General features: G+C 44.5%; 1 protein-coding gene across 1 annotated transcript in view; it reads right to left on the bottom strand.

Annotated features, from left to right (window-relative positions):
- Positions 1 to 22152: 22152 nt before the first annotated feature.
- The window catches only part of ANKRD55 (ankyrin repeat domain 55), a 131717-nt gene continuing 130414 nt past the window's right edge, over positions 22153 to 23455 (bottom strand). The window contains exon 11 of the mRNA XM_007972902.3: positions 22153 to 23119. Within this exon, the coding sequence (XP_007971093.3) occupies positions 22998 to 23119 (122 nt within the window). The 3' untranslated portion in view covers positions 22153 to 22997. The remainder of the gene's footprint in view (positions 23120 to 23455) is intronic.

The following is a 23455-nucleotide window of genomic DNA, read 5'->3' as shown; positions in this document are numbered from 1 at the left end:
TCATTTCATAGGTAAGGGAGGGGGTAGGAGGCTGGGGCAGGGAGAGAATGGAGGAGGGGAAGGTTCAGATAACTGTGTGTTTAGATCAGAGGACTTGGGCTAAGGTCAGCAAGAAAACATGAACATTCCAAGCACAAAGAGGAGTGGAGTTACGCCATCAGGGGTGTGGGCTGGAAACCCTAAAAGCACAGTTTCCTCCAGCTTCACACGAATGTCTAGCTGTTTACTTTGGCTCACTGGATTTCTCTTTTTTTGAGACAGAGTCTCACTCTGTCTCCCAGACTAGAGTGTAGCGGCTCCATCTCGGCTCACTGCAACCTCTGCCTCCCTGGTTCAAGCGATTATCTTGCCTCAGCCTCCCTAGTAGCTGGGATTACAGGTGTGCACCACCATGCGCAGCTAATTTTTGTAATTTTAGTAGAGATGGGATTTCACCATGTTGGCCAAGCTGGTCTTGAATTCCTGGCCTCAAGTGATCCGCCCATCTCACCCTCCCAAGTGCTGGGATTACAGGCATGAACCACTGCACTTGGCCTGGATTTCTAATTGTGTTTATTTATTTATTTATTCATTTTTTGAGATGGAGTCTTGCTCTGCCGGCCAGGCTGGAGTGCAGTGGTGCAATCTCAGCTCACTGCAAGCTCCGCCTCCCAGGTTCATGCCATTCTCCCGCCTCAGCCTCCCGAGTAGCTGGGACTACAGGCGCCCGCCACCACGCCTGGCTAATTTTTTGTATTTTTAGTAGAGACGGGGTTTCACTGTGTTAGCCAGGATGATCTTGATCTCCAGACTTCGTGATCCGCCCGCCTTGGCCTCCCAAAGTGCTAGGATTACAGGCATGAGCCACCGCGCCTGGCCTATTTGTGTCTATTTATTTATTTTTACAAGGAAAAACTCTCCAACAGCTACGTTTCTGTGGGTGGAGTAGATCACATTTTATTCTTCCTGAACGTGGTAAAATGCTTCATAGGCAATTAAGGGTGGAGAAGAGAGAACTTTATACTTCTAACTAAATCCTCAATTTATGGATCAGTTAAACCTTTTCATTTTTGGCTCTTCCTCTTAATTCAGTTTCTCGTTTTTCCTTTCTCTCACTGCAAGGCTCCCCTTTTTGTCCCCCACACTCCACTTTATTTTCCTACTTTTATTTCAGTGGCTGGCAAAAGCAGAGCGTTATTTGATTTTGAAAGAGTCATTGCGGAAGCTTAGGCAATCTTTTTCTCTAGAATGTTGAGTAAGGTGGGTCTGAGCCTGTCCTTTTTGCAGCAACTTAGGGAGGGTGTGTGTCCATATGTGTGTGAGTGTAGGAGGAGATGAGGGAACCCAAGGCACCCTCTCTTTGCGAGACACAAAATCCCGATCCCCAGAGTGGGGGCAGAAGGCCAGGAGTGGGAGAAGTTTCTCTTTTTACTCCTTAAGATCTGGTGGTTAGGGGCTGGGTGCCGTGGCTTGTGCCTGTAATCCCAGCACTTTGGGAGGCGGAGGCAGGTGGATCACCTGAGGTCAGGAGTTTGAGACCAGCCTAACATGGTGACACCCTGTCTCTACTAAAATTACAAAATTAGCTGGGCATGGTAGCAGGCACCTATAATCCCAGCTTCTCAGGAGGCTGAGGCAGGAGAATCACTTGAACCCGGGAGGTGGAGGTTGCAGTGAGCTGAGACTTGGCCATTGCACTCCAGCCTGGGCAACAAGAGCAAAACTCCACCTCAAAAAAAAAAAAAAAAAAAAAAAAAAAAAAAAAGATCTAGTGATTGGGGCATTTTGGCAAATAGCTTGGCCACCACTTTATTATATGGTTACTTTGGAAAGCAGATCACTGAGAATGGCAATGAAAGACAGAACTTACACTTTGTTTTTTAAGTGAGAAGAGCAAGGCAACCTGTCAGCATCTTTAAGTTCTGGATAACCTGCAGTGTGGGCTTCAGGAAATTGACTGTGGGAATCTGAGGGTAAACTGCACTGGCCCTCTCTAGACTTCGACCTTTAGGTTCTTTTTCCCTTTTCCTTTGCCTCTGCTTCTCTGAGGTCAGCACCCACTTCAGTAATCCTGTCCCAGGGCCACCAGATGTCCTTGAGCTTCAGAAAACCCTCCTCTCACTGTCCTTCCCCAACGTTTCAATGAATGAAGCCTCACTGAGCATACGGCAATCAAATCTGTGATCCAGGTGGCACTCAGAATTCAGCAGTAGCAGTGGTGGTTCCCACACTGCTCACTGGACCTTGGCTAAGACACCACCTGGGACCACAGTTGATGGCTGGGTATTAAGACCTACCTATTGAAGGAAGAAAAGAGAACAATTTAATGACAAGTTTTGTTTTTACTCCTAAGTGAAACCACAATCAGGGATAATTTGTGATCGTAAAGTTGGCACATACACTTTTTTTTAATCAAGGGAATTTTTCTTTTACTTTATAAGAGAAAATTAAAAGCCACCAGCCAGGAACTCACTCAAATTCTTGCCACAAACTTACCTGCAGAGGAATCCATCATTTCCTTCTTCCCCTCCATCATAGTGAAAGAGACATCTCATTGACAAAGCCAATTCTGAGGCTCTAAATCTCTCTTGCAGTCTCATTGACTTCGCTGCTTTGCAAGTTCCTTTTCTCTCCTGATGTTTCACTTGCTGCTGATTCATTGCCATCAGCATTTAAACAAGTGTCTTCTATCCTTAAAATCGTACCCTCCCTAGCTTCCCCACCCCTTTAATTCACTTCTTTATCTGACTTGTTTCGGTTACAGTTGAGTTTATTGAAACAGGTGTCCATACTCACCACCACTTCCTTACCCTCCACCCTGAAACTCTCCTTGAAATCTGGCTGCTGCCCCAACGTTCCTCTGACACTGGTCCAGCCAAGATTACTAACAACCTTGTTGTTCAATTTTAAGGCTGTTTTCCCAGCATTATGTGACTTGAGCTCTAAGTCGGTGATACTGGTGACCATGGCCTTCTTGAAAGTGTCTTCTAGCTGGGTAAGTGGCTCATGCCTGCAATCCCAACACTTTGGGAGGTTGAGGTGGGTGGATTGCTTGAGCTCAGGAGTTCAAGACCAGCTTGGGCAACATGGTGAAACCCCGTCTCTACTAAAAAACAAATTGAAAAAAATTAGCCGGACACGGTGGCATGCGCCTGTAGTCCCAGCTAGTCAAAGGCTAAGGTGGGAGGATCACCTGAGCCGGGAGGCTGAGGCTGCAGTGAGCCGTGATTGTGCCACTGCACTCCAGCCTGGGTGACAGAGTGAGGCCCCGTCTCAAAAAAAAAAAAAAAAAAAAAAAGAAAAGAAACTGTCTTCCTTGGTTTGGTGACATCTATCTTTCACCACAACTTCTTAGAATCCTTTGTGGGCTATTTTTCAGTTAATATGTTCATTGTAGAACCTTTGGGAAATTAAAAAACAATAGTCTACTTGTTATCTCCACATTGGAAGTCTTTTTTATTTTGTTTGAGACAGGGTCTCACCCTGTCACCCAGACTGGAACGCAGTGGCATGATCATGGCTCACTGCAGCCTCAACCTCCCAGGTCCAGGTGATCCTCCCACCTCAACTTCCTGAGTAGCTGGGACTGCAGACATGTGCCACCATGCCAGGCTAATTTTTCTTTTTCTTTCTTATTTTGTGGAGACAGTGTTTCCCCATGTTGCCCAGGTTGGTCTTGAACTTCTAAGCTGAAGCGATCTGCCTACCTTGGCCTCCCAACATGCTGGGATTACAGGCATGAGCTACCATGCTGGCCCCCACATAGAGGTCTTAGCAGCATTTTAGAATGCGGACATCCTAAATAGAGCTCATCATTTCCATTCCTGAGCCTTCTCCCCAACTATAGTCTCTTTCTCAGTGAATGGCTCCATCCTTTCTCCCATTGGTTGCTCAAGCCAGAGTCCTGATGTTATCCTGGACTCTTCCCTCTCCCATATTTCTTATGCCCAGTCAATCATCAAGACCCATCAATTTTATCTCTTGAATATCTCCAAATCCATTTATAGTTGACCCTTGAACAACACAAGTGTGAACTGCAGGGAATCACTTTTAGATGTATTTTTTTTCAACCAAACGCAGAATGAAAATACATTATTTGTAGGATGTGAAACCCACTCACATAGAGGGCATATATGCAGGTTCTGCAGGACTTGAGTATTCACAGATTTTGGTATGGAATTGGGGAGTTCTGGAACCAATTCCCTGTGTATATGGAAGATATGGAAGGACAACTGTACTTTCTTTCTTTCTTTCTTTTTTTGATGCTCTGTTGCCCAGGCTGGAGTGCAGTAGCACTATCTCGGCTCACTGCAACCTCCGCCTCCCAGGTTCAAGCAATTATCCTGTCTCAGCCTCCCGAGTAGCTGGGACTGTTGGCGTGTGCCACCATGCCCAGCTAATTTTTGTATTTTTAGTAGTGATGGGGTTTCACCATGTTGGCCAGGCTGGTCTCGAACTCCTGACCTCTGGTAATCCGCCCCCCTTGGCCTCCCAAAGTGTTGGGATTACAAGCGTGAGCCACCAAGTCTATTCTTTCTTTTTTTTTGGAGACGGAGTCTAAATCTGTTGCCCAGGCTGGAGTGTGGAGTGCAGGGGCGATCTTGGCTCATTGCAACCTCCGCCTCCCGAGTTCAAGCCATTCACCTCCCTCAGCCTCTCGAGTAGCTGGGACTACAGGCGCACGCCGCCATGCCCGGCTAATTTTTTTGTATTTTTAGTAGAGACGGGGTTTCCCTGTGTTGCCCAGGCTGGTTTCCAACTCCTGAGCTCAGGCAATCCGCCCGCCTCGGCCTCCCAAAGGGCTAGCATTACAGGCATGAGCCACCGCGCGCGCCTCCACTGCGTCTGTTCTTACTGCTTCCGTGTTAGAGTTCCTCTCTTTCTCGCCGAGTCAATTTAACAACCTCCTAACTAGTCTTCCTGACTCCATTTTTTGCCCCATTCCTTTCCATTCTTCTTACTACAGCCAGCCTCCTCTGAAACAGTCATATCTGAGCGCATCACCCCGCCACCCCTCTATTACAGAAACCCTTTGATAGAGGGTAATCCTCAGGACAAACTCTACATTTCTCAATGTGACCTTCAAGGATCTACATTTTGTGTTCTTTGCTTGCCTCTTTGGTCTTTTTTCCATCACAACCATCCCCACCCCTTTCAGCCATACTGAACTAATTTTACTAGCCCCTTCTCATCTCCCAGATTTTTTGTTGTTGTTGTTGAGACCGAGTCTCGCTCTGTTGCCCAGGCTGGAGTGCAGTGGCATGATCCCGGCTCACTGCAAGCTCCGCCTGCCAGGTTCAGGCCATTCTCCTGCCTCAACTCCCCCCAACCCCCCGCCACCATAGTTGGGACCACAGGCGCCCGCCACCACACCCAGCTAATTTTGTTTTTGTATTTTTAGTAGAGACAGGGTTTCACCGTGTTAGCCTGGGTGGTCTTGATCTCCTGACCTCATGATCCGCCCGCCTCGACCTCCCGAAGGGCTGGACTTACAGGCGTGAGCCACTGCGTCCAGACTCATCTCCCAGTTTTTTATGTGTATTTGTTGAAATTTTTCTTTTCTCCTTCCTGGCTAACTGAAGCTCATTTGTTGTATTTCAGGTTAGAGATATGAACCTCTCTTAAAGCCTTTCCTGAGTTTTAGGTGCTCCCAGGGCCCCCATCAAAAGTGTTAAGCTTTATTGTCGATGTCTGTCTGCTAATGATTGTAAGCCCCCAAGGAAAGGAATATGTCTGGTTGATGGGATCATTTCCCACACCTTGCACAGTGTGCAGCACAAATAAAAAAAATAGTTACTGAATATATGATTGTGATTCCAACCACTGCTTGTGGGGAAAAAGCAGTTCAATGACATGGTCTGTCCTGAAACATCAAATTTTTTATCCTCACGTTCATCTTTTTTTTTTTTTTTTTGAGACCAAGTCTTGCTCTGTTGCTCAGGCTGGAGTGCAGTAGGGCAGTCTTGGCTCACTGCAACCTCTGCCTACTGGGTTCAAGCGATTCTCTTGTCTCAGCCTCCTGAGTAGCTGGGACTACTGCAGGCATGGGCCACTATGCCTGGCTAATTTTTGCTTTTTTAGGAGAGACCGGGTTTCACCATGTTGGCCAAGTTGGTCTCGAACTCCTGACCTCAAGTGATCCGCCCGCCTTGGCCTCCAAAAGTGCTGGGATTTTAGGTGTGAGCCTGTGCTCCGGGCCCCCTCATGTTCTTTTCATCATAAAGAATAATATTCATAGAGCACTTTACTGGGGGCTATGCTATTTTCCAGGGATAGGGACAGAAGCCAAACAAACCACTTCCTTGTTTCTTCAATTGAAATGATATTGAAATAAAGTCACTTTCATTTGTTTCCTCCTTTTATTCCAGTGGTGATTAAAACCGAAATCACTTTTCCAGGGATTGGTACATAAAAGCCCCAAGGACTAATCACTGATATTAAGCAACACTGACCTCAGGGTGATAGGTTTCCTGCTTATCCTTGATAAATGTTGACAATATGCATCTAGTCATTCACTAGATGCCTGGAAATGTTAATGCAAAATTAGCATCACTTAACAACGGTAGTTGTTTAGGAATTGTTTTTAAAGTTTTTGAGCTGGTCCACTTGTTTCCTATCTCTAGTAATTAAATGAATAATAAACAAATAAGCTGTCTTTTGGTTTGCTTGTGGGAATGCAATTGCTAGTGTGTACTGGGTAAAAGGAGGTCATTGTGGGGCACGGTGAAGTCATTATTTATGAGTTAGTGGAATTTTCAGTGGTTTCCTGGAGCAAGTAGATGTTTATATGTCTGATATTTTGAGCATATCTGACAGAGGCTGTAAATAATATTGTATCTTACACATCTGACTTTTGTGGTTGACATCTAGGGGGCCCTTTTCCACGCTTACCATAGAACAGTATGCAGACACCTAACAGGAATGACCAGGCTCCCTGGATTAAGCTACTCCACATCCATCTTCATAGAGAGGCAATTGTACCATGCAAAGCTTCTTACTTAAACCACCATTCAGACCAAGGAGAAAGGTGTCAATAAGGTCAGTGCTATAGTCAGGATCTGAACTGAAAGCTGAATAAACAAAATATCCTGAGCCAAATCAAAGTATTATTTTTATTTTGTTTTATTTTACTAGATCTTAGTTACTTTTTATTCTTAAACTAAAAAAAAAAAAAGCATTCAGTGGAATAATGTAAATTCAAAATTGGGTCATCAAACTTTTTTTTCCCCTAGAAATGTTTGAATTGGAATACAATTGAAATATTCAAATGTTTCTTAAATAGAGCTTGAAGAGTTGTTTTATGTGAAATCTTGGTTATAACTGAAGACAAATGACCCTTTGGAAATTTAAATTTCTCCGGCGTTCAGCTGCTTTCCTGTTTGTGAGTATCATCCAGAATGAAAGAGTCAGGCGGGGCGCGGTGGCTCACGACTGTAATCCCAGCACTTTGAGAGGCCGAGTCGGGCGGATCACGAGGTCAGGAGATGGAGACCATCCTGGCTAACATGGTGAAACCTTGTCTCTATTAAAAATACAAAAAAACCAAAATTAGTAGGGCGTGGTGGCAGGCGCCTGTACTCGCAGCTACTCGGGAGGCTGAGGCAGGAGAATGGCGTGAACCCGGGAGGCGGAGCTTGCAGTGAGCCACTGCACTCCAGCCTGGGCAATAGAGCAAGACCCTGAGAGTAGGTGTCAAAAGTCCCTTCCTTCTAAACTGAGATGCTGGAGTTCCCAGCCAGGCAGGACATGCTAGGAAGTATGAACCAATTAGCCCATTATCCCCTCTAGGCTTCAAATGAACTGGTTGTGAGGTTGGGAAGTTGAAAAGTTGATGGAGGCCGGGCGCGGTGGCTCAAGCCTGTAATCCCAGCACTTTGGGAGGCCGAGACGGGCGGATCACGAGGTCAGGAGATCGAGACCATCCTGGCTAACACGGTGAAACCCCATCTCTACTAAAAAATACAAAAAACTAGCCGGGCGAGGTAGCGGGCGCCTGTTGTCCCAGCTACTCGGGAGGCTGAGGCAGGAGAATGGCGTGAACCCGGGAGGCGGAGGTTGCAGTGAGCTGAGATGCGGCCACTGCACTCCAGCCTGGGCGACAGAGCGAGACTCCGTCTCAAAAAAAAAAAAAAGAAAAGAAAAGAAAAGTTGATGGAGAGAATGACCTAGGGAAAGCTGGACTGCTGGGACCTTTCCCCCTCATTCTCCAGGGAAGTTTCAAGTCCTCCCCCGCCCCCACTTCCCGCCCACCGCCAACCTCAGCCCGAGAAAGGTTTCTAAGAGATGGCCATCAGGAGACACTCACCTGGGAGTAAAGAAGGTGTCTCAAGAGCAAGCTGCAATAGTGCGTATTTCCTGAACACCAAATAGGAACCAATATCATCTTAAAATGAGTCTTGCCCAGGAAAACTTCCAGAACAGAGAAGGGGCCCCAAAAGAAGCACGAATAGTCAGAATCTAGGGACTAGTGGGACATGCAAGCTGCCAGTCAGAGAGGAATTGTTCCCAGCATGGGTGATTGAGTGAGATGATTTTTTTTTTTTTTTTTTTTTTTGAGATGAATCTCTTACTCTGTCACTCAGGCTGGAGTGGAATGGTGCGATCTCAGTTCACTGCAGCCTCTGCCTCCTGAGTTCAAATGATTCATCTGCTTCAACCTCCCAAGTAGCTGGGATTCCAGGTGCACACCACCACGCCCGGCTAATTTTTGTAATTTTAGTAGAAATAGGGCTTTGCCATGTTGGCCAGGCTGGTCTTGAACTCCTGACCTCAGGTGATCCACTCGCCTCAGCCTCCCAAAGTGTTGGGATTATAGGCATGAGCCACCGCACCCGGCCAAGTGAGATGATCTTTTTTTTTTTTTTTGAGACCAAGTCTTACTTCTTCACCCAGGCTGGAGTGCAATGGCGTGATCCTGGCTCACTGCAACCTCTGCCTCCCAGGTCTAAGCAATTCTCCTGCCTCAGCCTCCCCAGTAGCTGGGATTACAGGCATGTGCCACCACGCCCGGCTAATTTTTGTATTTTTAGTAGACACAGGGTTTCACCATATTGGCCAGGCTGGTCTCAAACTCCTGACCTCAGGTGATCCGCCTGCCTTGGACTCCCAAGTTGCTGGGATTACAGGCGTGACCACCACCCCCACCCCAGATGCTCTTTAAGAAGCCCCATTGGAGGCCAGGCGTGGTGGCTCACGCCTGTAATCCCAGCACTTTGAGAGACCGAGGCGGGTGGATCATTTGAGGTCAAGAGTTTGAGACCAGCCTGGCCAACATGGTGAAACCCTATCTCTACTAAAAATATAAAAAAAATTAGCCGGGTGTGGCAGCCACACTGTAATCCCAGCTACTAGGGAGCCTGAGGCAGGAGAATTGCTGGAACCTGGGAGGCAGAGTTTGCGGTGAACCAAGATTGCACCACTGCACTACAGCCTGGGTGACAGAGTGAGACTCAATCTCAAAAAAAAAAAAAAAAAAAAAAAGAAAAAAGTCCCATTGGAGAAAGAGGCAGCATTGCTGCGCCTGGCACCTGCAGGGCACTGAGACCAGAGCGCAACTCTACCTGTCTTGCGAGACTACACCCTTCTCCCTCTTCCCCTTGCTCCTTGGGTCTGACCCTGAGGGTCTAAAACATTTGCTAGTGAGTTGGAGAGGAGGTGGATAGGGGAGAGAAGTCAATGGTACCCAGTCCTCCACTGCAGGGTTCCAAGCCTGAAGCAAACCTGAGCTAGAAGTTAAGATAAAAGAATAAGATAATAGAATAAGGTTGGAGTTTTATATTAAACTGTTCTCAACTTTTAAAAATACAGACTGTTCTCGGGCCTGGAAAAGCTACGGGACCTGCCTGAGATTGTATCTATAGCCTGGAAAAATGATCTATGGAGTAAGTTTACTATGGTGTGATGGGCAAGATTAAAATTGTTTTCATGTTCATATTCTGCTGAGACTAACTTCTTCAAAAAATGGGTTCCATATATGTTTTGGAATGTTTTGTTTAAAAAAAGTGTGATGATACTTTATGGCCTCCTTTTACATGTATGTGTCGTCTACATACATACCATATATACATAATCATAGACTTTCACAGCTGGAAGGATATTTAGAGGTGTTCTAGTCCAACATATTCATTTTATAAACAAGGAAAATGAACTCTCATAAGATCTCTTTCAGTTCCAAAGTTTGAGGATTTTATGGTATTGACAACTACTCATAGAAGAAGTTGAAAGAAATCATACTTTTCTCTTAGGAATAGACATTAGAGTATCTTAAAACAGAGTCAAGAGCCAGGTGTGGTGGCATGCACCTGTAATTCCAGCTACTCTGGAAACTGAGGCAGGAGGATCACTTGAGCCCAGGAGTTTGAGGCTGCAGTGAGGCACCCCAGCCTGGGGGACAGAGAGAGACACTGTCTCTTAAAAAAACAAAACGAAAAAGCAGTCAAGAATCAAGAACCCTCTAGCTCAGGGAAGGCACTCAGGATACTAGTTGGCTCATTGCTTCTGCAGCACATACAAGAATGATTGCTTTTTTAAAAAAAAAATTAGACTGGGGTACCTGCCAGCCTAAATAACTGCAGTGCTTGACCAAGAGCCAAGCCTAGGAGGCCAAAGACAGAGTTCAAAGATTGCCCTTGTTTTAGACAAGATGATTTCTATTCGCCTGCAGAGAACATTTAGGTCCTACCCTGTCCAGGGATTTAGGCTTGCAGGCTTCTCAGATGCCAGTCTTTTCATGGAGCCGTGTGGCTCTGCATACCTTGGTTTTTCTCCCACCCCTGTGGCAGAGGAGAATCCAGAAGGATCTTTCAAGCACCTTTAGGGAGGAAAACAGAGAAGGCAATAGCCACACCCCATTCATCTTCTCCTTTTCTTCTGAGTTCTCCATTTAATAGCATCAAATTGCCTCTCCCCTACTGCTCATAAACCATTTCCATGTGTATTATTACAATGATCGGCAGGATGTGGGAGAGTGAGACATCTCCCAGTACAGCCTGGCAAGCATTCTGAGGTTGATAGAGCACCAAAGATCCTCATAGGTCCCCTTTCCACACCCTTTCTCCTCCTATGTTCCCAGTGGTCACAGCTCCCAGAACAGCAGTGGTTCAAACATCAAAGTAAAGAGGCAATTGTCTGGAGCTCAAAGTGGATATTTAGGCAAACACTGAGAGCAGTGAGGAGTGTGTGGAACTTGGCCTGGAGAAATCCCCTGGATGATATGCACGGATAGAACCCAAAGTTCAGCCTCTCACTGACCTCTCTGCAACTGAGAGACTGAAGGAGAAGGTGGCTGCAATACAAGATATCCCTGCTTCAGTCTTGGGGATCCCCCCTGACAGTTTCAGGTTGACTCCACTAGGAGACACACTGTCGACCAGCTCTGGGCTAACATGCCTCCTCGGCCTCCAAGAGTGTAGATTGCTCCCTTGCTAGCCCAGGTTGCTTGTCTCTAAGAATTCCAAAGAGGTGTGTCAGCTCTACAGCAAAGCCAATAACCACTCTGTTGTTTTGCTGAGATTCTCCTTTACACTTACAGATGACAAGGAGCTTTTCTAGAAAAAAAGAGGTTGTGATAAAAACTTTCTTCCCTTAGAATGTGAGGGGATGCAATGACTGAATCAATTGAACAATGCCCATCCATTTATTCTCATGGCGTTCTAATTATCTCCCATCGTAATTCCAGTCCTAACTTCTTGCTCTAAAGCAGACTGATAAAAATCACCTTTTAATAGAATCATTATTGGCCTCAGCCATTGTATTAATCAGAAGTAATAACTACTGTAATAGCTTTTATTTTATTTTATTTTTTGAGATGGAGTCTTGCTCTTGTCTCCCAGGCTGAAGTGCAGTGGTATGATCTTGGCTCACTGCAACCTCCGCCTCCTGAGTTCAAATGACTCTCCTGGCTCAGTCTCCTAAGTAGCTGGGATTACAGGTGTTCACTGCTATGCCTGGCTAATCTTTGTATTTTTTTTTAGTAGAGACAGGGTTTCACCATGTTGGCCAGGCTGGTCTCGAACTCCTAACCTCAGGTGATCCCCCCATCTCCACCTCTCAAAGTGCTGGGATTTCAGGTGTAAGCCACTGCAACTGGCCTGTAATAGCTTTTAAATCTTACTGGTTTAATACTAGACAGGTTATTTCTTGAAAAAGTTAAAGTTCAATTGGGTGCTTGGCAACTGGACTCAGATGGCTTATGCCTAGTGCTTCCACCATCTTTGGGGGCCTCAGAGTCCTCTACTGGGTCCTCTGTATCTGGTCCCCCAACAAAGAGCTTGTGAACTATGCTGTCAGAGGTTTTAGGGAAGCCAGGCACATCGTAGCAACTCACATTCCGATTCAGCCCATGCTAGATTGCTTTGAGGTCAGGAGTTGGAGACCAGCCTGGGCAACATGGCAAAACCTCATTTCTACAAAAACTACAAAAATTAGGCAGGCATTGGTGGCTCATGCCTGTAGTCCCAGCTACTTGGGAGACTGAAATGGGAGAATCGCTTAAGCCCGGGAAATGGAGATTGCAGTGAGCCCAAATCATGCCACTGCAACAGCCTGGGCGACAGAGTGAGACGCTGTCTGAAAACAAAACAGAACAAAACAAAACAAAACAAAACAAAATAAAACAAAACAAAAATGAAAAACAAGCAAAAAAAGAATCAGCCCTTGCCTCACCTCACTGCAAGGGGCTGGGAAATGCAGTTCTGCTATGTGTTGCTGAGGAAGAAGAGGAGCCCATGGTTTTGGTGAGCGCTGTCTTGGTGACAGCCCACCTCTCTGGGAAAAGCAGTATATACAGGGATGAGGAGGCCAGGGTCTAGAGTTGGACTGCTTGGTCTGGAATCCTGGCCCAGACACTTCCTCGTCATGTGGCCTTCTCCTTTGTAAACTGGTCACAATAATGTTACTTACCCGAAGCGTTGCTGTGAGGGTTAAACAAGATGACTCCTGTAAGTCCTGAACTTTGAGCAGTGGCTGCACATAGTAAACACTTGAGAAACACTAGCTATGTGCAATGAATGTGAAGCTTTTAGACCAAGCCCGGCAGCACAGAACCTCAGCTATTATTGTTCCTCCTTTCCCTTATTTATGACTTCAACTAAAACCATCTTTTTTTTTTTTTTTTTTTTGAGACAGGGTCTCACTCTGTTGCTTAGGCTGGAGTGCAGTGGTGCCATCAAGGCTCACTGCAGCCCCTACCTCCTGGTCTCAAGTGATTCTTCCACCTCAGCCTCCTAAGTAGCTGGGACCACAGGTGCGCACCACCACACCCAGAGGGTTTTTTGTATTTTTGTAGAGACAAGGATTCACCATGTTGTCCAGGTAGGTCTCAAAGTCCTGGGCTCAATTGATCTGCCCGTCCCAGCCTCTCAAAGTGCTGGGATTACAGGTGTGAACCACTGGGCCTGGCCTAAAAACCTTGTTTTCTGATGTTCGAGGTCTCCCATCTGCTTCTCCTTTTCTTTCCTGTTCTCTTCTTTGCTGCATGTTTAAATGTCTGGTTCTATTCCTGATTTTGTTTCTCTCTCCCCCATCACACAACCTCAGGCTGTGAAAATTTTGTTGGTTATGCCCCACCCTGTGGCCTCCAGTTCTCGCTCCTCTATCAAATACCTTCTGACAATTTCTTGTTAATAAAACCTTGTTTTTATTGTACATTTAAAGAATCTCTCTAAATGAAGTGGAGCATTCCCCTCTGATTTTCTATTTTTTCCCTTACATTGTATCAATTCTCACAGGGAATAAAACCCAGGAAAACCAGAGCTATTAGCAGCAGCAATCCCAGTAGTTGGGAATCAGGTTTTATGGAGTCTCTGGGACACTGATGGGATAAAGTCAGAAAATAGAACCTGAGATAATTAACAGTTTCTGTAACTGTTTTATCTGTGCAATCTGGAGAATTTTGGTTGATACATCCTCATAGATAGAGAGCTTTATGAGAGCAGGCATTTTGTTATTCATAACTGTAGCTCCCTGGAACAGTACACATAATAGGTGTTCACAACTGACTTGCTTAAAAAAAAAAAATCAGTGTTTACTTGAAGAAAGGAGAGCTAGCAACAGAAGCGAAATGAGGACAAGAGAACAGATTAAATAAAGCCTACTCAACTAGTTTCTTCTGATATTCTCCACCACTACCTTTTATGGTATTTTTAATTAAAGGATTAAAGTCATCATTAACAAATATTTTTCTTTGTATTTGAAAAGACAGTATAGCGAGACTCTCTCTATTAAAAAAAAAAAAAAAAGAATTAGTGGAGCTTGGTGGCATGCGCCTGTAGTCCTGGGGGCCGAGGTGGGAGGATCAGTTGAGCTGAGGATGTCGAGGCTGCGGTGAGCTATTATTGTGCCCCTGCACTCCAGCCTGGGTGACAGAGAGACAACTTGTCTCTACAAAAATTAAAAATAAAACAAAGAAAAACAAAAGAAAGTACGTTAGTTCAAGATGAAATCTTGCTGTGACAAAAAAGAAAAGAAAGGACACTAGCAATATTGGAAGAGCTAGCGTATTTCATGACAACGTATGCCTTCAGGATCTCAGTGGTCATTCTGATTCACCAGATTATTCATTTTTCTCTTGAAAACTGTTGAGGCCAGGCACAGTGGCTCACGCCTGTAATCCCAGCACTTTAGGAGGCTGAGGCAGGCAGATTACCTGAAGTCAGAAGTTCGAGACCAGCCTGGCCAACATGGTGAAACCTCATGTCTACTAAAAATACAAAATTAGCTGGGCATGGTGGCACATACCTGTAATCCCAGTTACTTGGGACGCTGAGGCAGAAGAATCACTTGAACTCGGGAGGCAGAGGTTGCAGTGAGCCGAGATCATACCACCATACCCCAGCCTGGGCAACAGAGCGAGAGACTCGGTCTCAAAAAAAAAAAAAAAAAAAAAAAAAAAAAATTGTTGAGAAGACAAGTTCTCCAGATCAAGTTTAATTGAAAAAAGGCAATTACTCATATGTTCATGTTAGTTAAATTCTGAAGTAACAAACAAAAAATCAGAGCAAAGTATTACATTGTATTCATTCTGATTTTAAAATAGTGTGTAAAGTTATCTTTTAAATGTTGAAAATGGCTGGGCGTGGTGGCTCACACCTGTAATCCCAGTACTTTGGGAGTCCAAGGCAGGTGGATCACTTGAGGTCAGTTTGAGATCAGCCTGGACAATATGACAAAACCCTGTCTCTAGAAAAAATACAAAAGCTAGCTGGGTGTAGTGGCGCACACCTGTAGTCCCAGAGACTGAAGTGGGAGAATTAGCTGAGCCTGGTAAGCAGAGGCTGCAGGGAGTCGAGATTGTGCTACTGCACTCCAACCAGGACAATGGAGTGAGACCTTGTCTCAAAAACAAAAAAAGAAAAAAAAGAAAAGAAAAGAAAAGAAAAAAATGAAAAAGAACAAATTAAATGTTGAAGATGAAACACAATTGAGAAACTACTTGCTGTTCTGTGCTTTTTTGAGAATCAGCACTACACTGCAAACACAGTATGAGAGCAACTATCTTTACCTCATGCTCAGTGTCTTTGTATGTGCACATATGTGAATTTATGCTACATGTGGGCAATTCATAATCATCAGGAAACTACTTTGAAAGTTGGCTGGTTGGCTGGGTGTGGTGGCTCACGCCTGTAATCCCAGCACTTTGGGAAGAAAAGGTGGGTGGATCACCTGAGGTCAGGAGTTCGAGACCAGCATGGCCAACATGGTGAAGCCCCATCTCTACTAAAAATACAGCAATTAGCTGGGAGTAGTGGCGTGTGCCTGTAGTTGCAGCTACTTGGGAGGCTAAGGCAGGCGAATCGCTTGAACCTGGGAGGCTGAGGTTGCAGTGAGCCATGATCATACCACTGCACTCCAGCCTGGGCAACAGTTAGACTGTCTCAAAAAAAAAAAAAAGGCAACAAAAAACCAAAAAGAAAGTTGGCTGGTTTTCCTGGCCTCTTTCTTTCCTTCTCCCTGTTCCAGAGTTCATGAGCACACCCACAGGCTGGGTAAGTCATTAAAAAAAAAATGGGAACATAAAAATCAGTTTGTTTTGCTTTTTGTAAACAGTTGTGTTAAAAGATTTGAGTGAAGGGAGAAAGAGTAGTGGATAGGTCGGGCACAGGGGCCCACGCCTGTAATCCCAGCACTTTGGGAGGCTGAGGTGGGAGAATCAGAAGGTCAGGAGAGATTGAGACCATCCTGGCTAACATGGTGAAACTCTGTCTCTAGTAAAAATACAAAAAAAAAAAAAAAAAAAAAGAAAAAAATTAGCTGGGCGTGGTGGCACACATCTATAGTCCTAGCTACTCAGGTGGCTGAGACAGGAGAATCACTTGAACTCGGGAGGCAGAAGTTGCAGTGAGCCGAGATCATGGCACTACACTGCAGACTGGGTGACAGAGAGAGACTCTGTCTCAGAAAAAAAAAAAAAAAAAAAAAAAGGAAAGAGAAAAGAGAAAAAGGAGTAGTGGATAATCCATTAAAACTCGATGCCTCTGTACTTTCTGCTGGGGTAATTACCTTAAACGAAGATTGCTGGGTCCTGATCCTCCCACCCCTCCACCCGGAGAAGGTCGTTTGTGCTCCTGGGTTGGGCTGAGAATGGCCCTGACTGGGTGGGGGACTAGCTGGTGAAAGAATTGGCTTTCAAAATCCCCCACTGTCCTCCCCACTTCCTACAGTTTCACAAGTCAGATCTTTCCTGAATAGACCTACTGATGAAGAAGTGAGGCCAAATTAACATGAAGTATCATTATGACAAAGAAATAGACAGTGATACCAACACTTATGAGACTGGGGCAGCTTTGCCAGATATATTACGGTTTCTTTTTTGCCTAACCAACAAGGTTACTGATTTGTAAGAACCAGTCAAGGTTGGGTGCAGTGACTCACGCCTGTCATTCCAGCTCTTTGGGAGGCCAAGGTGGGAGGATTGCTTGAGTTCAGGAATTCAAGACAAGCTTGGACAACATAGCTGGAGTGTGGTGGCCGGATCTCAGCTCACTGCAAGCTCCGCCTCCCGGGTTTATGCCATTCTCCTGCCTCAGCCTCCCGAGTAGCTGGGACTACAGGCGCCCGCTAGTTTTTTGTATTTTTTTAGTAGAGACAGGGTTTCACTGGGTTAGGCAGGATGGTCTCGATCTCTTGACCTCGTCATCCACACGTCTCGGCCTCACAAAGTGCTGGGATTGCAGGCTTGAGCCACCGCGCCCGGCCTATTTCCTGAGTTTTTATAGGGTGCAAGGAGTGATAACAAGAGCAGGCATGAAGTCAAGTCAGTGGTGCCTGCACTAAGACCAGGCTACCTACCTTGAATAGAAAAACTAGCTAAACTGAGTTGTGAGCTGTTAATAGGCTCGCAAGGTAACAGGGAGAGGCAGTGATCGTCGAAGCTCATGATGAGCTCTGCGGGGAAATCCCATTTCTGGGTGCAGCTGAATCATGCATACATATATTACAGCAGTCCCCAACCTTCCTGGCACCAGGGACCGGTTTCGTGGAAGACAATTTTTCCATGGACGGGTGCGGGGTGGGGGGCGATGGTTTCAGGATGATTCAAGTGCATTACATTTATTGTGTACTTTATTTCTATTGTTATTACATACTCCTCATAATGTAGAATCAGTGGGAGCCCTGAGCTGTTTTTCTACGACTAGACAGTCTCACCTCAGGGTGACAGGAAACAGTGGCAGATCATCGGGCATTAGAGTCTCATAAGGAGTGCACAACCTAGATCCTTCGCATGTGCAGCTCACAATAGGGTTCGTGCTCCCGTGGGAATCTAATGCTGCCACTGATCTGACAGGAGGAGAAGCTCAGGCAGTAATGCGAGTGATGGGGAGCAGCTGTAAATACAGATGAAGCTTCGCTCACTCACCTACCACTCACCTCCTGCTGTGTGGCCAGCTTCCTAACAGGCCATAGACTGGTACTCGTCTGTGGCCTGTGGATTGGGGACCCCTGTCCTAGGAGATCTGTGAGCAATGTCTGAAGTGTTAGTCAAGAGAAACGGAGCTCATCCTTCTGAGGCTGAGGCCAGGCCTTGGCTTGCCTATTGTAGAGGACAATTTTCTGGGCCCTAAGATGTGGCTTTGCTTCCTCATAACCTGTCTTTTTTTATTATCAGTGTCTAAGTAGTTAGTAAGTGTCATCGGCTTCTCTTAAAAGCCTTTTGGAAGAACTTTTATGTCACATGAATAGAAGCAATGGAGATAATTTCCTTCCTTCACCTTCATTCACTATTATGTCTTTGGCCCAGGTTCACTTTCAGCACACTGGAGACGTTGCTCATGGTCATCTGTATCTGGGTTTAGTTCTTGGATTCACTGCTCATGTGGGGTCATTTGCAGTCTCCTCCATCCTCCTCCCACCTTCCAATCTTACAGCTGGCCCTAGTCTACAAAAATTTCAGTTCCCTATCTTTCATGTCAGCCAGTTAGACTGTACCTCATCCTTTGAGGGGAACTGGGAATCTTTCTTTTGCTCTCATTTTCCCCAGTTTGTAGACCACTAGCAATGGCAAGGTGGTTTACCATTCACCATTAATAAACATTTTACTAGGGGTTTAATAATCAACACGTTATTTCCTGTTTTTCACACATCAATGTGAAAACTACCTTTGTCTCTCTAGTGACAATTGTGCTGGTGTGACATCTGAATGGAAACTGTTCAGCTTTCAATAACTCATTCAGCTGTCCAAAAAAACCAGGGTTAGACTGGAACAGGGGTCTGAATACGAAGGCATTTACTTTGAAAGACTATAGTTTCTGTTGGAACATATAGTTTATTGACAGTCTTCATCCACTAGTATTTACATTTCTTTGTCAATGTCTAGGAAATACGTGATTCTAACAGAATTCTCTGATTTCAAAATATCATTTTTTCCCTCAAAGATCATCAGAGAGTCTCACTGCTACATGTGAGAGGGGATATCATGTCTCCTTATTAATTTAGTTTTTGACTTGGGCATTGTATTTTATGCTAACGTAAAATATGTTCCTTCTTAGTTACCCCATTTAAACCTATGGTGGATTCCAAAAGGCTGTTTTCAAAAGATTACCTTTAAAATGCCAGGATGTGCATGGTTAGAGACATGCATTTGTAAATTTCAAAAAAAAAAAAAAAAAAGAAAAAGTAGAGGCAAAAGTAAAATTAATTGTTATGATTGTCTTTCTGGAAGGCATTACAGATGGTCCTTGACTTATGATCATTCAACTTATGATTTTTTGACTTTACTTCAAGTACCCATACAATCTTTCTGTTTTTCACTTTCAGTATAGTATTTAATAAATGACATGAGATAGTCAACACTGTTATAATGTAGGCTTTGTGTTAGATAATGTTGTTCTGCTGTAGGCTATTACGAGTGTTCTGAGCACATTAAAGGTAAGCTAGGATAAGCTATGATGTTTGGTAGGTTGAGCGTGTTAAATGCACTTTTTGGGCTGGACGTGGTGGTTCATGCCTGTAATCCCAGCACTTTGGGAGGCTGATGCGGGAGGATTGCTTGAACCCAGGAGTTTTGAGACCAGCCTGGGCAACATGGCAAAACCTCATCTCTACTAAAAATATAAAAAAGTAGCTAGGTGTGGTGGTGCACATATGTAGTCCCAGCTACTTGGGAGGCTGAGGTTGGGGAATCACCTGAGCCTAGGAAGTTGAGGCTGTAATCAGCCATGATCACACCACTGCACTCCAGCCTGGGTGACAGAGTGAGACCTGGCCCAAAAAAAAAAAAAAAAAAGAAAAGACATTCAACAATGCTATTTTCAACTTACAATGGGTTTATTGAGACATAACTCCATCATAAGTTGAGGAGCACGTGCATATTTCTCATCATGGTGGGGTTTTCTAAAATGAGATCGAGTGCCAAGTTCTGCTCTGGTAGAGCTGTAAAGGATAATAAGCTGGAGCCACAGCAATCTATTTATATTGGCTTAATTCCGGCAAGATGAGAACACTGGAATTCAGTGTTTACTGGAAGAAATAGCACCTATGTTAAAGCAGGTGATTACCAAACAGAACTAAGAAAAATGAAAAAAAATTAACAACCCTAACTTCCAACAATTCTAACTGGTTTAGCACAAAGTACTGAGTTGATGGGCACTTTGCACAAATTGCCTGTATTGATGTACAAACTCAATAAACGAATTCAGAAAGAAAGCTTTGCCCAGGGTATACCACACTATGAAATTTGAATGAATTTTTTGAAACAGAAAAATGATGGTTTGGGGATTATATATGTGAACTATGGGACTAGAGAGACCTCATTTTTTTTTTTCTTTTTGAGATGGGATCTTGCTCTGTTGTCAGGCTGGAGTGCAGTGGTGCCATCTCCTGGGCTCAAGAGATTTTCCTGCCTCAGCCTCCCAAGTACCTGGGACTACAGGTGTGCGCCACCACGCCCAGCTAATTTTTGTATTTTTAGTAGAGACGGGGCTTCACCATGTTGGCCAGGATGGTATTGATCTCTTGACCTTGTGATTCGCCCACCTCAGCCTCCCAAAGTGCTGCGATTATAGGTGTGAGCCACCATGCATGGCCAGCATACACTTCTTTACTTCTGTTGAAGTTAGGCATGTCCACACAATTTGACTTGGCAAATGAAATGTGAGAGTAAATAATGAGATTCACCTCTCATTTCCTCTGGTTTGGTCACCAAAGAACAACATATTGAAATGGAATCTACATCAGCAGCCAACTCTGCTGGCTGGTATGAGACATGTATTGTGAACAAGAAACAAATCGTGTCAGCCAGTGACATCTGGGGGTTGTTTGTTGTTAAAGTGGAAGCTAGCCTACCCTGACTGATGCAGGCAGTGTGGGGCTAGGTAATCTACTTGTGGATGGACATGGATTCAGAAGTAGCCTGTGACACAGCTGAACAACTTAACAGTCTGATGCCAAACAACTTAACAGGTTGATGCTTAAAGAATGACTCTTCAAAGATGAGAGCAGTCCCCAAATAAAACGAAACAACACAAAGGGAAAATTCTTCAGAGGCTATGTCGGGAAGTCCTTCTGTTTGTAACAGGATTTTCTTTCCCGTTAGCTACTGCCCAGCATGGAAGGCTGATCCATACACTTTCTCCTTTACAATCTCTGATTCATGCAACTATCATTGTCAAAAAGAGATTGTGGACTAGGCTGGGTGCAGTGGCTCATGGCTGTAATCCCAGCACTTTGGGAGGATGAGGTGGGTGGATCATCTGAGGTCAAGAGTTTGAGACCAGCCTGGCCAACATGGCAAAACCTGTCTCTATTAAAAATACAAAAAAATTAGCTGGACGTGGTGGTGTGTGCCTGTAATCCCAGCTACTCGGGAGGCTGAGACGGGAGAATCTTGAACACAGCAGGCAGAGGTTGCAGTGAGCTGAGATTGCGCCACTGCACTCCAGCCTGGGTGACAGAGGGAGACTCCATCTCAAAAAAGAAAAAAAAGAGATTGTGGACTAATTACATCTTTTTTTTTTTTTTTTTTTTTTTTTTTTTTTTTTTTTTTTGAGATGGAGTCTCCCTCTGTCACCCAGGCTGGAGTGCAGTGGCAGGATCTTGGCTTACTGCAAGCTCCACCTCCCAGGTTCACGCCATTCTCCTGCTTCAGCCTCCTCAGCAGCTGGGACTACAGGCGCCTGCCACCACGCCTGGCTAATTTTTTTGTGTTTTTAGTAGAGACGGGGTTTCACCAAGTTAGCCAGGATGGTCACAATCGCCTGACCTCGTGATCTGCCCACTTCAGCCTCCCAAAGTGCTGGGATTACAGGTGTGAGCCACCACGCCCGGCCTAATGACACCTTTTATGATGGCTTTCTACATCGCCTTTCCTTGCCAACTCCCTCTTTTCCTCTCTACTTCCTTCCTTCCTGAGAAAAAATGAAATGACCAAGTGCCTACTTTGTGCCAGGCATTGTATAAATTTCTAGAAGTGCAAAGCCAAAGGATTGTGATTTGGCCCCAGAGGAGCTTCTATCTAGTTAATGGTATAGTGTAACCTCTTTAAACACATACTACTAATATAAAGTGGTGAATGTTGTACAGGTGCTTGAGATATTTACAAAATAACATCTAGGCTCCCAAATAACATGCAGTGGCCGTCATCTTATGTGACTAAGCCTTGAACTTTATACAGACCTCTAGCACGAATCAATCCAAACAACACATAATTATCTTAGTAAGATCTGCAGTTAGTAGTATTCATTCAAAACTTTGCTAAGTCTTAAGTTTGCAAAAGTCTTAATAGGCAAGAGACCATTGTTTTAAAACAGAAAAATAGTTACATACGTAGAGTATTTGAGGAGTGTGAGAACTGCCTATTCAACTCTGTTGGGCCAGGATGTAGACCTTTCCAAATCACATGACCTTCTCCCTGTTGGCACAGTCAATCATATCTGAAAATGACGATATATGGAAATAATTAAATAACAAAGAAGAGAGATAAACAATGTCAAGTGACTTGGGCAGTAGCCAGGAACTGAGAATGTTAAAAAATATTTTGCAGAAGATTGTACATTTAAAAGCCGTAAACTGTGACTGATCATAGGAATTTATTTTTAAATAGGTTTCATTAGTTCAAGTTAGAATGACAATAAATGTGAAGAACATGTCTGGGATGTGGTTTTTTGTTGTTGCTGTTGTTTGTTTTTTGTTTTTGCTTTTATTCAGCAAAGCATACATTTTTTTTTTTCCAAAACATGAAATCATTCAGCAAAAAACCAACCAAAGAACAATAACAAAAAAACAGCACACATGCCACAAAGCAAACCAAACATAGCTCAGTTTGCCTACTGATAACATATTTTGTCTTTTAATTTTGGCATGTCGAAGTCATAGAAACTCACAGACTTAATATGTACACCCAAAGATTCTAAGTGCTTATTTAGGAAGTATCTTTATTTGGAATAAAGAATTTCGAGTTATAAAACTGATGGCTTATAGAATGCAGTTTACTAAATTGGTCTTCATTCTTACAAACTAAAGTAATCATGTTCTTTGAGAGTTGAGAATATATATTCATCTACATTTCTGCATCGAGTGGCCCACAGTTAATTTTCGTCACTGGTGGGGTGGGCAGAATGTTCACTCTCTTCTGCTGCTGTGCTGTGTCTTCGTTGACTTGGAATAGCAGGAAGCACTCGGTTTGTCCGCAGAGGTTCTCCAGATAGAACTGGGGAGAAAGAATAGAATGAGAGACTTTCAAGATTTGCTTCTCTCGCAGGAAGGCAGCAGGAGAATTGTGTTGTGTTTTAGGAGTGGAGGCATTTCTAAGAAGGGTGTCTTGGTGAGAGCCAGACTGCAGGGAGAAGCTGTGTATGCTTTTCTTGTATATATATCTGTTCAGACTTGCCACATGAAGTCTGGGATTTCAAATACGCCCACACATAAGACTGTACCAAGTTTGATCAAGCATGATTGGGCTGTGCATGCCTGGCAGAGCTTTTCCCTGGGGTGGAGTAGCTGTTGATGTACAACAACTGCTCACAAGGCTCTAAAGAAGGCCCAA

The sequence above is a fragment of the Chlorocebus sabaeus genome, chromosome 4 (genome assembly GCF_047675955.1).
Source record: "Chlorocebus sabaeus isolate Y175 chromosome 4, mChlSab1.0.hap1, whole genome shotgun sequence".
In the NCBI taxonomy this organism is placed as follows: domain Eukaryota; kingdom Metazoa; phylum Chordata; class Mammalia; order Primates; family Cercopithecidae; genus Chlorocebus; species Chlorocebus sabaeus.
This window is presented reverse-complemented; position numbering and strand designations above follow the sequence as displayed.